The sequence below is a fragment of the Ictidomys tridecemlineatus genome, chromosome 10 (assembly GCF_052094955.1).
Source record: "Ictidomys tridecemlineatus isolate mIctTri1 chromosome 10, mIctTri1.hap1, whole genome shotgun sequence".
NCBI lineage: Eukaryota > Metazoa > Chordata > Mammalia > Rodentia > Sciuridae > Ictidomys > Ictidomys tridecemlineatus.
Window position 1 is genome coordinate 63,545,184 of NC_135486.1, and position 14,979 is coordinate 63,560,162.

At 38.5% G+C, this 14,979-nt stretch overlaps 1 protein-coding gene across 8 annotated transcripts in view; it reads left to right on the forward strand.

The window, feature by feature from the left end:
• Mtr (5-methyltetrahydrofolate-homocysteine methyltransferase) overlaps positions 1–14,979 on the forward strand; it is a 91,158-nt gene that overhangs the window by 31,362 nt on the left and 44,817 nt on the right. For 6 of the 8 annotated variants that reach the window (XR_005731009.2, XM_040278705.2, XM_040278704.2 and 3 more), the window contains 7 exons: positions 742–842; positions 1,789–1,850; positions 3,076–3,143; positions 5,087–5,227; positions 5,338–5,417; positions 8,364–8,476; positions 11,845–11,985. Coding sequence is in view for 7 of the 8 variants with exons in the window: in XM_040278705.2 (XP_040134639.2) it covers positions 742–842; positions 1,789–1,850; positions 3,076–3,143; positions 5,087–5,227; positions 5,338–5,417; positions 8,364–8,476; positions 11,845–11,985 (706 nt within the window). In the remaining variant the exon portion in view is untranslated. The remainder of the gene's footprint in view (positions 1–741; positions 843–1,788; positions 1,851–3,075; positions 3,144–5,086; positions 5,228–5,337; positions 5,418–8,363; positions 8,477–11,844; positions 11,986–14,979) is intronic. The other 2 variants (XM_021723072.3, XM_005320347.5) reach the window with 1 other exon arrangement.

Here is a 14,979-nt window from a genome sequence, read left to right on the forward strand (position 1 = left end):
TCCCTAATATTAGCATCTTACATAACTAAGGTACTTTGTGAAAACTAATAAGAGTTTCTTACTATTTATTAACCAAACTCCAAACTTTATTTGGATTTAAAGATTTTTTTTTTTTTTTTTTACTAATATCCTTTTTCTATTCTAGGATCCAACCAAGTACACCACATTGTACTTAGAAATCATAATAAAGAAAAAAGGCAAAATATGAAAACAAAACATCACATGGTCCAATAGCTTCATGGTTGTTTTCTGAATTCCAGGAGGCCCTCAGGGGCCTGATTCTAGGATAGCAGGGATTCTATTTGTGAAGCTGGGACTAAGTTCTGCTTTTCTGGAGTTCTAGGATGGGGTAGTTTTTTCCTCCCATTTCATGTTTCTCCTACCTGTAAGATTTACATTTTATCCTTCCTTCAGTATTATTTTGAGGTTGCATTTTTATTAGTAATGGTACTTTTCTGGCATTTCTGTCCCATAGTATGCCATTAGACATTCTGTAAACTAATTTAAGGAGTCATATCCATAGACAGGGTACTTTAACTGTAAATATCTGAAGGTGGAGTTATGGGCAAAAGTATTCCATGCTGCATGGAACCTCAGTGAGATGGCTTTGTAGCTGAATAAAGTGCTTTGAATTTGGAGATTTATTATCCACTTGGCTTAATCTTCTTTATCATAACTTTTATATGTATAAATACATTGAATGAAAGATGATGCTTTTAATATCTTCTTATTGTTTTTCAGCATTGGATTAAATTGTGCTCTGGGTGCAGCTGAAATGAGACCTTTTATTGAAACCATTGGAAAATGTACGACAGCATATGTTCTCTGTTATCCCAATGCAGGTGTGTTTTTCAAGAGGGAGATCCATGTACATAAGGCATAGTAGATATTATTAGAAGAGTTTGTTTCATAGGTCTTGGTATATAGTTGCTGCTCAATAGGGATTTATTTTCCAAATGAATAGTATTTGGGTCTAGACCAGTGTTTCCCTCACAACCTAAGGGAAGAGTTTGGCCTAGCCTGAAACCTCACAGTAGGACAGAACTTTGGGGAGTGAGCCTGGTCATATAAGCTACGAGCACCTTGCCTTTGGTGACAGTGCTTGCATGTGGACATGGCCAACTAGATTGCCAGAGATGAGGACAGGGAGCCCTTCTCTTCTTCACTCTTAGTGGATGAGCAGCAGAAGAGTCTTTGTTGTTTCCTCTTTTCTCTCTAAAAGATGTTCTTAGAGTTTCTTGAGTGTAAAAATTCCAATGACATTTGTAGATAATTCTCAAACCACATCCAGTTAAATATTGGTGATCTGTTCTGGGTTAGCCAGATTTCCCTGTGAATATTTTTGAGAGCTGCTCAACTACTTAGGGCTAAAAATAATTTTGCAGCCTCCCGTCTCCAAATATGTACATCTTAAAATGCATAATAAATTGTATTTCCCACCAGGAATAAGATAAATGGAAGAGGATAATAAATAAAACAGGAAATTGGATAGCAGAGGGTAAAGTCTTAACTTGGGAAAATTTATTTGAAAGGAGACTAGTTGTTTTTGGTTTTTAGACTTTTTTTTTCTTTTTCTTTTGGTTGTACTAGATTGAACTCAGAGCTAGTCAAATGCTCTACCACTGAGCTACATTATTAGACCTTTTTTTCTTTGTGTGGTATCTATGTTTACTATGTAAATATTATGTTCCTTGCTTTTTACAGGTAAGCAAAATTTAATTATCAATATAAAATTTTGTAACTTTTGTTAAGGTAGTTTTCAATAATGGTTGAAATATCCTTTCTCAGGTCTTCCCAACACTTTTGGTGACTATGATGAAACACCTTCCATGATGGCCATGCACCTCAAGGTCAGGGATCCTCTTTCACTTGTTTTTTTAAAAAAAGAGATAGAATTTTTGGTTTTAGAATATTTAGAAGCAGATTTTCCCTCTAGAGAAATCCCAGGGCATTAATAATGAAAGCATAGCTACTCTTAATTAAGGTGGTGGAGATATAGGGAAGGACTAACATCCTTATTGTTGATTGGCACTGGTGACTCTTTGAAAAGTCCCAGTGCAGGCCACTCCAAACTGATAGAGGCTTGATTCTTCTCTGAGATGTTGCTTCCTCTACAACCTTCCCAAGTAATGAATTTTCCCCCTATGTCCCTAAAACTTCTGGGTGGAGTAGGTGTCCTCCTGGCTCCCCATTCTCATCTCTACTATCCTTTTATATATATATATATATATATATAGTTGTACATGGACATAATACCTTTTTTTTAAAAAAATTAATGTGTGCTGAGGATTGAACCCGATGCCCCACACATGCCAGGCAAGTGCTATACCACTGAGCTACAACCACAGCCCCTCCAGCATCATTCTTGTCTCTCTTGACATCTTTGAATCATGAGACTGTACTATAAACTATTGCACCTTAGTGTACTCATCTACTAACCCCCATGCCTCTTTTCTATCATTCTTTGAGTGTTTAGCTCCTGGCTCACTGACATTTTCTATTAAACTATTTCTGACTTAATTCTTATGATTTCAGTGTGTGGGTGCTCTTTCTAGCACTCTTGACTTCTCAGGTTCTTAACTTCCTATGTTACTTGCTGGGCTCTTATGCACCAGCTTCTGATCTAACTCCAGACCCATGCTGTCCAGTATGGAGGCACAATCACATGTGCTTATTGGAATGGTTGAAATGTGGCCAGTATGACAGAGCAACTGAATTTTTTATTTAAAAATTAAATTTAAAAGCTGATACTCTTTTTATGTATTATTTGAAAATGCATAATCTAGCTTGCACTCATTCAACTCAGCATATGTATAAAGAAAATCTTTAATTTCAATAGAAAGGCAAATAAATTTCCCATTGTACTTTAAATGGCATAAGGGATTTCATCATGCCTGAATTATTTTCCACTTTATTTTTACATCTAGGGATTGTGAAAATTTTGTATCTAAAGTTAAATATGTTTAGCTGTTGCTTTGGTACAATCTTAGTGATTCAGGAAATGAAGAAAGTAAAGGCTTTCATGCTTAATTGGTCTTGGTGAATTTAGGATTTAGAAACTTTTCCTGAATGCAGGACTTTGCAGTGGATGGCTTGGTCAATATTGTTGGCGGATGCTGTGGTTCAACACCAGATCATATCAGGTAATAATCACCTTTAAATATTTTAAGTTTTTTCAATTAAATTTATATACTCCAAATTTGTGTATTGAAGTCCTATCTTCAGTAGCTCAGAATGTGATTGTATTTGAAGAAAGGGCTTTTTGATAGTCATTAAGGTGAAAGGAGTGGGTCTGTCCATGATCCAGTTTGGTTGGTGACCTTACAAGTAAGAGGACACAGATGCACATGCAAAGAGAAGACCGTGTGGAGACATAAGTAAAACACATTCATCTTCAAGCTATGGGAAGAGGCCTCAGGATAAACCAACCCTGATCAGAGCCTCCTATCCTTCAAATTGTGGGAAGATAAGTGTTGTTTAAGTCACCTTGTCTGTGGTACATTGTTAAGGCAGCTTTAGCAAAGTATTAGACCTTACTATTGTGAAAAAATTCTAAAATAAAAGTAAAGAAATAAAAAAAATTAGCTTCCATGTGCCTATATAATAGTTGCCAGATTTTTCAAAATTTTGTTATTCTTATTTTACCTATCCCCCATATGTTCCCCAGGAATATCATAGAACCAATCCCAGATGTCAAAACATACCCTTAAACAGTCTTTGAATGCTCAAAGAGAGGCAGCTTGTATTTCTTGTGGAAAGTACACACCTCCTTTAGATTCCTTCATGGAAGGAAAATGCAGTAAGGCAACAAATGTCTTGTTCAAGAGAAGTACCTCCACCTGACTCCATGCAGTGAGTGTGTTAAGGAAGGGAGTGATATGGGAGCAAGGCCACATGTATGTTTACTTACTTACCATTTTATGCCATATAGCACATTGGATTTCAGTGAAATAGAACATAGTTTGTACTGTTTGTTTTCCTTTGGAGTGGTGAATGATCATATGTTGAGCCAGTCATCTCACTGTTTCAAGTCTGTTTTCATGCATATAATGTACTGTGCCTTGTAGTAATGTGCTTTGTTTGACTTCTATGATAAGCTCGTAATACATATGATTTGTGTGTGTGTGTATGTTTGTGTGTGTGATTAAAACCAGGGCCTCCTGCATGCTAACCATGTGCTTTTCTGCTGAGCTACACCAATAGCCCCAATTTTTTTAACCTAGTAGTAGTTTGATATAGGTTATCATTGGATCACAGATAATTTCTTTCTGTTTTTCAGTTCCTCTTTAAATAGAGTTGTTTTAAATGTCTCTCTGAATGTGTGTATATTTACATCTGTATATTAATATCTGTCTCTATATATTTGATGTATAACTTAGATGTCTACATATTAATTTAGGGGGCAGTAAAGTGAGGACTTCTTAGCAAGGCCCTAAGGAACTTAGTGAGACCCTGTCTCAAAACAAAAAATAAAAAGGACACGGATGTAGCTTAGTGGTAAAGCACCCCTTTGGTTCAATCCCAATACCCCTCCCCCCCCAAAAAAGACATGATTCATTAGAAGCAAATAAGGTTAAAGAATGCAAATAGCTAAAATAAATTTTCCCCTCCTGGGTACCAGGGATTGAACTCAGGGGCACTCAACCATTGGGCCACATCTACAGTCCCATTTTTGTATTTAGAGACAGGCTCTCACTGAGTTGCTTAGCATCTGGCCATTGGTGAGGCTGGCTTTGAACTTGTGATCATCCTGCCTCAGCCTGCAGAGCTGCTGGGATTACAGGTATGCACCACTGCACCCGGCCAGCTAAAACAAATTTTGAGGAGTAATTATTTGTAGTGTTAATAATGTGTACACTCCCTACTATGTGTGTGTTATTGTAAAAATGGAACCACAGGACCTCATTCTTTCCACTCCTGTGTACACCTTCTCATCAAAATTGAAGACTTCCTTTTGTTGTTGTTAAACTGTTGAATAGGCAGCAAGGATATATTTTGTGTGTAGGTTTGCTGGAGTAAAGGACATCTGTGAGTTTGGAGATGGGAGAAGAAGTTTATAATTTGTTTCTTACAAACCCTCATGCAGCTCCAGGTTCATGCCTCTGAGAATAGAAACAGCACAGCCAGTTCATAGCCAGCTGGATAGGCACATAGAAGTGAAGGGTCACAGATTAATTTTCTGTGGACTGAGAGAACTAAAGGACATAATTGCTGCTACACATTGGAAGTAGGTATATCATTATGTGCATAGTTGTGTTAATAGTCTTGATTTCATAGTTGGAAATTAGTTTATTTTATTCTGAATTAATGAATATAGTGTTTTCTCTTTTAACTTAGGGAAATTGCTGAAGCTGTGAAAAATTGCAAGCCTAGAGTTCCACCTGCCACTGTTTTTGAAGGACATATGTTACTATCTGGTAAGTAATGAAGGTGTGGTGATTATGATTTTAGTAACCATTTGTAGGCTGTATTTAGTATGTTTATTCTGAGTGGTAGAATAACAGAATTGTTTCACCAAGCAATTTGTTTATTAGGTCAAGGAAGAGTGCCTGTTTTTCTTGGTGCTTAAATGAATTCTAGTGAGGAATGCTGTCCAGTATGGAGACTGAACATTCCTTCAGGGTAAAAGTGAATAAAGGCCCAGGAGTGCCCTTGGTTACCCTGAGAACTCTGTGGTCCTGTCTCTACTGTACACTGTTCTAAAACATACTGCTTGCCACAGCCTTACAATGGTACTAGTTGACTCAAAATTCCAAACTGCCAAGACTGACGTTTGGTAACAGCAGCAACATCTTCCTGGAAAATTTTATTGTTGTAATTTTTATTTGCCATGTGATCAGCATTTGGGAAGAGTCATGTGTTCATATTATTTGTTTTCAAGAAATCCTGTGAGTTAGACAACTTCTTTTTCAGCATGTATTTTCATATTCAAACGAGGAATATTAGTAAAAAGAATCCTCCTCTGAACTATTAAAATAACTTTGAATTTCATATTTATGACTCAATCCTTTCTTGGAGTATTAGATGGTAAGTTTAGCCAAAAAAAGTGTTGTTATTGTTGTTTTTTTTAAGAGAAACTATGCATAACACAAAGAAGAATTATACTTCATAGTATTTTATAATTTAGTATCTCTTTATTGAAATATTTTTGTTGCTTTTTTGTCCTGAAAAACATGATATAAAAATACAGGTAACAATAAGAGTAATATTGGCTTTTTTTCTCAGTGAGACCATATGCACAGAAGTAGCCCCAGTGAGTGAGCATGAAGTTTTGTCAATAAGCATACCTCTACAGTTTAGCCCTTTTTTTCTCTGTGTGCTTCAAATGACAGAGAATGAGGGCAGAAGTAGAGTTTATGATTTCTGATGGTGGCTTTGACAGAAGGAGGTGTGGCAGGAAAGTTTGTTTCACCTTAACTGAAGACTGCATCACTTCAGCTAAGCTCTCATAACAGAATCCAAGCTCTTCCAGAGTCAGAATGAGACAGCCATTTACATGTGGTTATTTTTAGAATTTATGTGTAAAAATTATAATCCTTTTTCCCCATTTGAATTTTATGCACTGTTTCTAAATTTTTTTAATAGTCATCTTCAGATAGACTTCAAGAATGACATCAATGTGCTTTTTAACTTAAGTCTTTTCTAAATTACAAAATTGAGAGGTCTGTTTTTGTATTAGATCCTTCACATTCATGCAGAAGCAAAGGTTTTATGTGAAATGCTGTTAGGGAGGTCACATGAGAACTCTTCAGCATATGAAAGTTGGCAGCCCTGTTTGCCTGTCCTCCAAACTTCTGGTCAACATAAGGATCAGGGACCCCTGAGCCTAGACTGGGGATCATTACAAACAGGATGGGAAATCATAAGCCGAAATTGTGGAAAGCGATTTCCTTCTAAGAACATAAACAACCTGGAATGGTTTTATAATTACCCAGCTCCTTTGTAATCATCTAGTTCATTATTTTACTCTCCTTCATATCTGTTTTTTCCTCAATTGATGCTTTGAACAGAACTTGAAAACCATTTTCTTAATGATAGCTCTTATTGCAGGTGCTATATCACTGTTACCCAGTTTCAATTGTGTAAGGCAGATACTTCACTGCTTATTTTATGAGCTCAGAGACTGTGTGGGAAGTTGCCTGAGGTGTTCAATCAGGTCAGTGGATTGAACTCAGGGCTCTTTGTCCCCAGAGCTTGCCTACATCCCTCCAATGAGACTGCATTGCTTAGTATTTTAAAAGTGATGAGCAGAACAAAAGAGTTCTCAGTCTTTTCTGTAGGGACACTTTACCTCAGTGTAATGTGTCTATGTGCATTGTCAGGTATGTGTCCCTCAGTTAGCCTGAGTCAAGGGAAATGTTATCACTTGTTAGGAGATAAGGAAATAGGTGTTAAAGCCCAGCTGGTCTGCATTGGGTCAGCTCATTACTGGTGGACCCACCACAGTGGTGTTTGTCTTCCAGGTTGCCACCTGGGTCCTTCTGCACAGCTAGATTTAGCCTTTCTGGTTACAAGCATACATACAATGTTGGAATTAGGAGAGCTTGTTCTCTCTACCTTCAGTCTGTCTGACTATACCGCTGTGGCATAGCATGTGTGTATGTGTGTGTGTGTTACTGGAGATTAAACCCAGGAGCACTTCTGAGCTACATCCCTGTCCCTTTTTAAATTTTGTTTTGAGATAGGGTCTTGCAAATTGCCCAGGCTGGATTTGAATTTGTGATCTTTCTACCTTTGCCTTCTAAGTAGCTGAGACGATAGCTGTTGGTAGTGCTATTAGAACTGATAGGAAGTGTAAGAAGATGGGTAATTGGTAACATGTTTGCAGCAGTCAGGAATAGTGAGAGGATGAGTCTTCAAAAAATTGAAGCTACTGCTTTTGGGCCATCAAGAGGTATGAGATGGTAGCAGTGTAGGTTCTAGCTATTTCTGTTAATCATGAAGTAAGTTTAAATGTTTGAGAATGTGCTTCATTTTGACCTCTCACAAATCCTGAAATAATTCTTGATTCTAACTTTTTTTGCTTGGCTTTTGCCTCATACTCTTGATTAAATAGGATATGATGATAAAACTTTTTCTTCTTTCTCAGAAACAGTATGGTTCATTCAGCTCATTGGGGAATATTTATGGCATATAACCCTGAAACACTTCTTTTGAGAGTTCAGTTGTAGGTACACATGCAACAAATAACCTTTGTTGCGTTTGACTCTCCTTTAAGAAGATTGTGGTCCTGTTTCCACATTGGAACTGCTCAAATGGTTTTGGCACAGTGACTTCTTTCTCACTGAAAATAATTATGTCTGTCTGTCTCATGTCAACTGTATGTAATTTCAGGAGTTTTTCAAAATGCTTCTCCTTTTAAGGTCTAGAGCCCTTCAGGATTGGACCATACACCAACTTTGTTAACATTGGAGAGCGCTGTAACGTGGCAGGATCCAGGAAGTTTGCTAAACTCATCATGGCAGGAAACTATGAAGTGAGCATCCTCATGAGACCTGGAGGCAACTGCCCTGCCTCTGGCTAGTCAGCATGTCAGTGAACATCTTTCTGCCCTTGTAGTGCTTTTAGCAGAACTGCTAGGAAGTGTGAGAAGACGGTAATGGGTGTTTGTAGCAAGTGGGAGTAGGAGAGGAAAAATCAAAGCTACTGTTACAGTATTTGTCAAAAAGTATGCATTTGGTCATAAAGAGGGACGAGATGGGAGCAATTCAGGTTCTAGCTATTTCTGTTAATCATGAAGTAAGTTCATATGTTTGGGAATGTTCTTTCATTTTGTTGACTTGCAAATTTTTAAAAATATTTTTTTAGATGTTGATGGATCTTTGTTTTATTCATTTATTTAATGCAGTGTTGAGAATCGAACTCAGAGCCTCACATATGCTAGGCAAATGTTCTATCACTGAGCCACAACTCTAGCCTCTTTCTCACAAATTCTTCTAGGAAAAAGGAAAGCCAAGAAAGTTTCTATTCAATTTCTCCTGATCACATAAAATGCTGATAAGTGAGGGTATTATTGATCCTTTTAGATGTAGATTAAAACAGATAAAGACATAGGTTCTTGCCTTAGAAAGTTTATGTGATCATTTTAACCATGTTAAGCTCAGTCATATTGTGGTTGAGCAAAATTTAATCCTCATGGAGCCTGCCTGAGTCATATGAATAGGTTTTCTTTTTTTTTACAAATATGAAGTTAAAAATAGAGGAATTTGGTCTGAACATTAATATTGGTTAATTTTATTATTCAGCTTTTCTCATTTCCAGATTTTGCAACCTTTAGAAAGAGATCTTTCAGAAATAAGTATCAGAGCAGATTTAGTTTACATCACATGGAAATGGTCCATTAACTTCTTTTATGGACTTGCCAAATACCACTTCACACCATTCCCCAGAGCTGTGTCTTCCTCCTCAGGGAGGGGCTTGGTTACCTGGTTCCTAACTGATTGGTCCCCTTCCCTTCATTCTTGTCCCTGCTTACTGCTGCCATATGCTTCTCTCATGGTTGTCCTCCCCAGTTCAGAGTTCTGTGTGGCAACTTTCTGCATATGTTGAAGTTCACACTCTGGAGGCCAGCCTCCTATCCTATACTTGTGCGTGGTGCTTCCCTTCCTCATGTTCTGCTTGCTTCTGCTGCCGGATCTTAGCTCTTGTTTGCTCCTTCTGAAGTGCTGATGTCTCCTCCTAATCATGTAGTATGCTGCATTTGGTAGTATTTTGACTTACGTTTTGATTCTTCTGCCCTTTCTATGGTGTTCCCTTCAACTCTTGCATTTGATGAATTTGTCACTAATTGCAGGGAGCACTTTAGAAGAAGCTACTCAGGGGCACTTGACCACTGAGCCCCATCTCCAGCCCTATTTTGTATTATTTATTTAGAGACAGGGTCTCACTGAATTGCTTATCACCTCACCATTGCTGAGGCTGGCTTTGAATTTGTGATCCTTCTGCCTTAGCCTCCCAAGCCGCTGGGATTACAGGCGTGCGCCACTGTGTTTGGCTTAATAATACATTTTTAAATAAAGTTTTTCTTTGTGCCAGTCTGTGTGCTAAATGTTTTCTATCATTACGTGTTTACTCTTCATAGCTCCATGAATGAGCACTGCTGTTATTCCTATCTTTTAGATATGGAAACAGAGACTTTGAGAGAGATTAAATTACTTGCCTGTTGTTTCGCAGCAAGTAAGTGGTGAACCCAGTCCATTGAGCCCAGTCCCTTCACCACTCTGCATAGTGGAAAGAGGAGAGGGATGCAGTAAAAGCAGGAGATGATGAGTGGCATGATTGCCTATTAGTTTTCCAGGACTCAGTGATCCCTCAAGGCTCTTTGGCTTAGTGGAGAAAGCACTGACCGAAGAGGAGTATCAGTCCTGGCTTGATCAACTTAGGCTTATTTATAAACAAACCACTTTTTCTCTCTGAGCTCGCATGGGAGTGTTGGACCTTCAGGTGGTTATTCTGTGATCGATGAAGTAGACAGGTGAGGTATTGGCATCTCTGTTTTCCAGGTCTTTTGACCTCTGTCACTTACCTTCTGTCTCCTCCAATCCATCCCCCAGTGGCCAGTGGAGGACTTCTCCTCTCAGATGGTTTCCTCGGTTCAGTCCATAGGGAACTTGTACTTTCTTACACTGTATGGCAGTGCCTGGTAGGTTTTTATGTGACTGTGTCACATACTCTCAACTAACTCCTTCTAGATGTAACTCCTTCTAGAATGGGGATTGTCAACTATACTTCTTATTCTTTATACTATTTAAATCATTACTGATACTGAAAAATATTTTATGATTTGCCAAATGGATTGGTGATCCTTTTTCTCTGTGCTTCGTTGCTTTGCTGTGAATGGCATTTCATTGTGGCGTGTGCCAGAGGGTATCATGCCTATTCTGCACAGAGACTGGTTAAAATTCCTATTTTATTTTCTTGGACTTAGGAAAATCAGGACAATATCAGTATCTACTATTAATTTTTCTCCTTATTTTATCACACTGTGACGTTTACAATGAAGATTTAAATAACAACAAAAAAGTCTCAGTATTACCAAATGTGTATTTTTTTTCCAGCATTTCAGGAGGAGATATATAAGGCCTTTCTTGGTTTCCAGAGGCTTTAGATTATATGAAAACTTAAACTAGTACTTGTGAAGGCAGGAGGAAATGATAATGTAATAAACCACATGATGATGATATTGAGAGACCGCAGGTCATTGTGGAGTGAGCAGTGTTTTCCAAAGTGTGTTCTTTGGAACATTGATCCTGCAAGATACTCCTTAAATGATCATTAGTGGGAAATTCTGCATATCATATTCTTTTATTGGAGGGTGTAATGTTTACTCATATGTGAAAGTATTTGATAAGCATTTCAGTATAAAAACATGCTGAAATACACTTATAGTTTTTTTCATGCAACTCCAAATAACAGCCTCCTATTAATACTTTGCATGTTTTGGCAAATACTGAAGAGTGATGTGAGTTTTGGATGATTTCTCCTAGTATCTTTCTTAAAGGAAATGGAGCTTAAGCTGGTTCTAAGCAAATGTAGAAGAAAAGGGGATTTTGTTGGCAGAGTAAAAAGGCAGGGCTAGCTTAGAGGGCCTTAACCACAAGCTGAGGATTTTATATTTTTTATAGTGGGAAAACAGCTTTGGTGGATTCTTAGTGAGGTAATATGAAGGAAGAGGCCTGCGAGAAAGGTTCATCTGTGGAGAGAGCTAGAGAGGAGGACAGGGAACCAGGCTGGTTAATCTAGAGTGGTTGGAAACGATACTTGGGGGATGGTGGGGGATCACTTTTGTTAGCATTCTCTGAGTCACTCTCTTGTAATAATGCTTCCTTTTGCATTCCTCCTCAGGAAGCCCTGAGTATTGCCAAATTGCAAGTGGAAATGGGAGCCCAGGTGCTGGATATCAACATGGATGATGGCATGCTAGATGGTCCGAGTGCAATGACTAGATTTTGCAACTTGATCGCTTCTGAGCCCGACATTGCCAAGGTTGTGCAGAGTTTGTATTTGAGAGGTTTTGGTTGACTCACTGTGTCATTTTTCACTTAGCTTTGCCAGTTGTCCCCTTGATCTGTCTACTCATGATCTGTTTTTCTATTTTCCCACATTTAAAGCACGATTGTCAGCTTCCTTTCTTTTTTTTTTTTTTTTGGTATCAGTGATTGAACTCAGGGCACTTAATCATTGAGCCACATCCCCGGCCCTTTTTGTATTTTATTTAGAGACAGTGTCTCAGTGAGTTGCTTGGTGCCTTGCTAAGTTGCTAAAGCTGGCTTTGAACTCATAATCCTCCTGCCTGAGCATCCCGATTGATTGTCAGCTTTCTTGACTAACAGTAACCTTTTTGACACAAACCAGATTTTTTTTTCTTTACTGTACCTGGGATTGAACCCAGGGGTGCTTTATCATTGAGCCACATCTCCAGCCCTTTTTATTTTTTTATTTTGAGACAAAGTCTCACTAAGTTGCTTAAGGCTTTGCTCAGTTGCTTCAGCTGGCCTTGAACTTGTGATATTCCTGCCTCAGCCACTTGAACTGCTAGAATTGTAAGCTTGCACCACCATGTCCAGCATAAGCCAGATTTTGGAGAGAGATATGATTTTAGCTTGGCTATTTCCTAGGCTTCTGGGATTGGTCTTGAGAACTGATGAGTATTAGATTTCTGGGCGAACCTAGGACCCACTTTCTGAATCTTGGAAGGATGTTCCCACCCATTCCTGCTACATCATTTGTTCCCTGCTTGCCATTTGAGTTCAATAAGTGCTCCTTATCAGGAAGAGACCTTGTTAGGCCTATCAGATTAAAACAAAAGTATAAAAGTAGTTAATCAAGGGATTATATCAGCCTTTACATGTGTTCTTTAAAAGGTTAAAATTAAGATCTTCATGATGATTCACACCTTTAATCCAACGCATGAGGCTGAGACAGGAGGGTTGTAGCTTCAAGGCCAGCTTTAGCAAATTGGCAAGGCCCTAAACAACTTAGTGAGACCCTGTTGCAAAATCAGAAATAAAAAGAGCTGGGGATACTCACTGGTAAAGCTCCTCTGGGTTAAACTTCCAGTACCTGCACCCCGCCTTCCAAAAAAAAAAGTGAGTGTTAATTTTAGCATCAGTCTTTTTAAAAACTTTAGAGGGGTTCTAAAAACTAAAAATATTACCTAATTTCTCTGCTAGTAAGTCTGTGATGAGAAGTGATTTTTGAAGTTATTTTGTAAAAGAAATCTTCTGTGCTTTTATTTTGTTTTGATTTGTTTTTTGGTGCTGGGAATTTAGCCCAGAACTCAACCACAGAGCTATACCCCTATTCACTTCCTGGTGCTTTTAGAGTTGTGTGTTTTGGGGGTGCCTGTAATCCCATTGACTTGGGAGGCTGGGGCAGGAGGATCCTAAGTTCAAGGTCATCCTCAGCAACTTGTAAGATCCTGTGTCAAAATAAAAAGTATTGGGGGATGTGGTTCATTGGTGAAGAATCCTTGGGGTTAATTCCCAGTACCAAAAAAAGAAAAGGAAAAAAAATTTCAGGTTGGACTGCTGTAATTTTTTTTTTTTTTTTACTTCAGCAAATGCTTAGGTTATAAGTCTTGTGGCAAGCATTGAATTACAATCTTTAATTTGTATATTAAAACTCCTACTAAAGAACTGGATGATATACTGGGCACAGTGGTGCACACCTATAATCCCAGCAGCTCAGGAGCCTGAGGCAGAAGGATTACAAGTTTAAGGCTAGCCTCAGCAACTTAGTGAGGCTCTCTTAATATAAAAAAAGGCTGGGGTTGTAGCTTGGTGCCCCTGGGTTCATTCCCCAATACCAAAAGTAAATAAAAATAAAACCTAAAAAATGAGCTGGGTGCCATGGCACCTGTTTATAATCCAGTAACTCTGGCTGAGGCAGGAATGTCAAGTTTTGAGTCCAGCCTTGGCAATTTAATGAGACCCTATCTCAAATAATAAAAATGTTGGGATATAATTCAGTGGTAGAGTACCCCTAAGGTTCAACCCGCAGTACCACCAAAAAAAAAAAAAAAAAAAAAAAAAAGAAACAAAAACTCCTTACTAGGTTGAGTGGGGTGGCACACACCTGTAATCCCAGCGGTTTGGGAGGCTGAGACAGGAGGATCACAAGTTCAGAGCTAGCTTCAACAACTTAATAAGGCCCTTAACTACTCAGTGAGACCTTGTCTCTAAATAAAATACAAAATAGGGCTGAGGATGTGGCTGAGAGGTTGAGGGGCCCTGAGATCAATCCCCAGTACCCAAAACAAACAAACCAAAAAAAAAACCCTTACTAAAAAGTTTCGCCACTTTTCTGGGTTTAATAGACCTTTTGAGAATTTAAGGAGCAAAGAAACTCAGGGGCCTGTTGAAAGTCAGTCAGACTCAGAGGTGGAGCCAGTGGCTTATCTGCTTGCTAGTGGCAGGAAAGCTGGATGCCCTCAGGGTCCAGGCACCCCATGAGCTGTGATTGGCCCTGGTTTCCATAAGGGGGCTGTCTCACCTGCTCTGTCTGGTCTGTGAATTATAATGATGACAGTGTCTTGTTAGCTGTGAAGGATTCTCATGACTTAAGAGACGGTTACTTAGTGCCCCAATCATTATGGTAATTTTCTCTTTTCTTGTTTTTGACCTACTACTAAAATTTATTGGAGACCAAGTTTTGGTCAGTTATAGTACAGCATACAAATGCTCTAGTAGCGTGTTTTCACCAGTAGGATCGGGACACAATGCTGTCACTGAATTCCTTAAAACATTGGTCTGGTATTTCATTGCATTTGACCCTTTTCCTAGGAAACCCCACATTACTTGCATGCTAAGAAAGAGAAAATTGGCAGAGTGCTTGTTTTTTTCCTGTTGTCTTTGGAGGTGTGATTTAGGGAATTTCTTACAACTCTGTTGAAACATGTTCCTTGAATTCTCCTTCTTAGTTCCTACTGCCTCAGACAGATTGGTTCCCTTGAAATACCCTTTCAAAGTACTTTGTGCT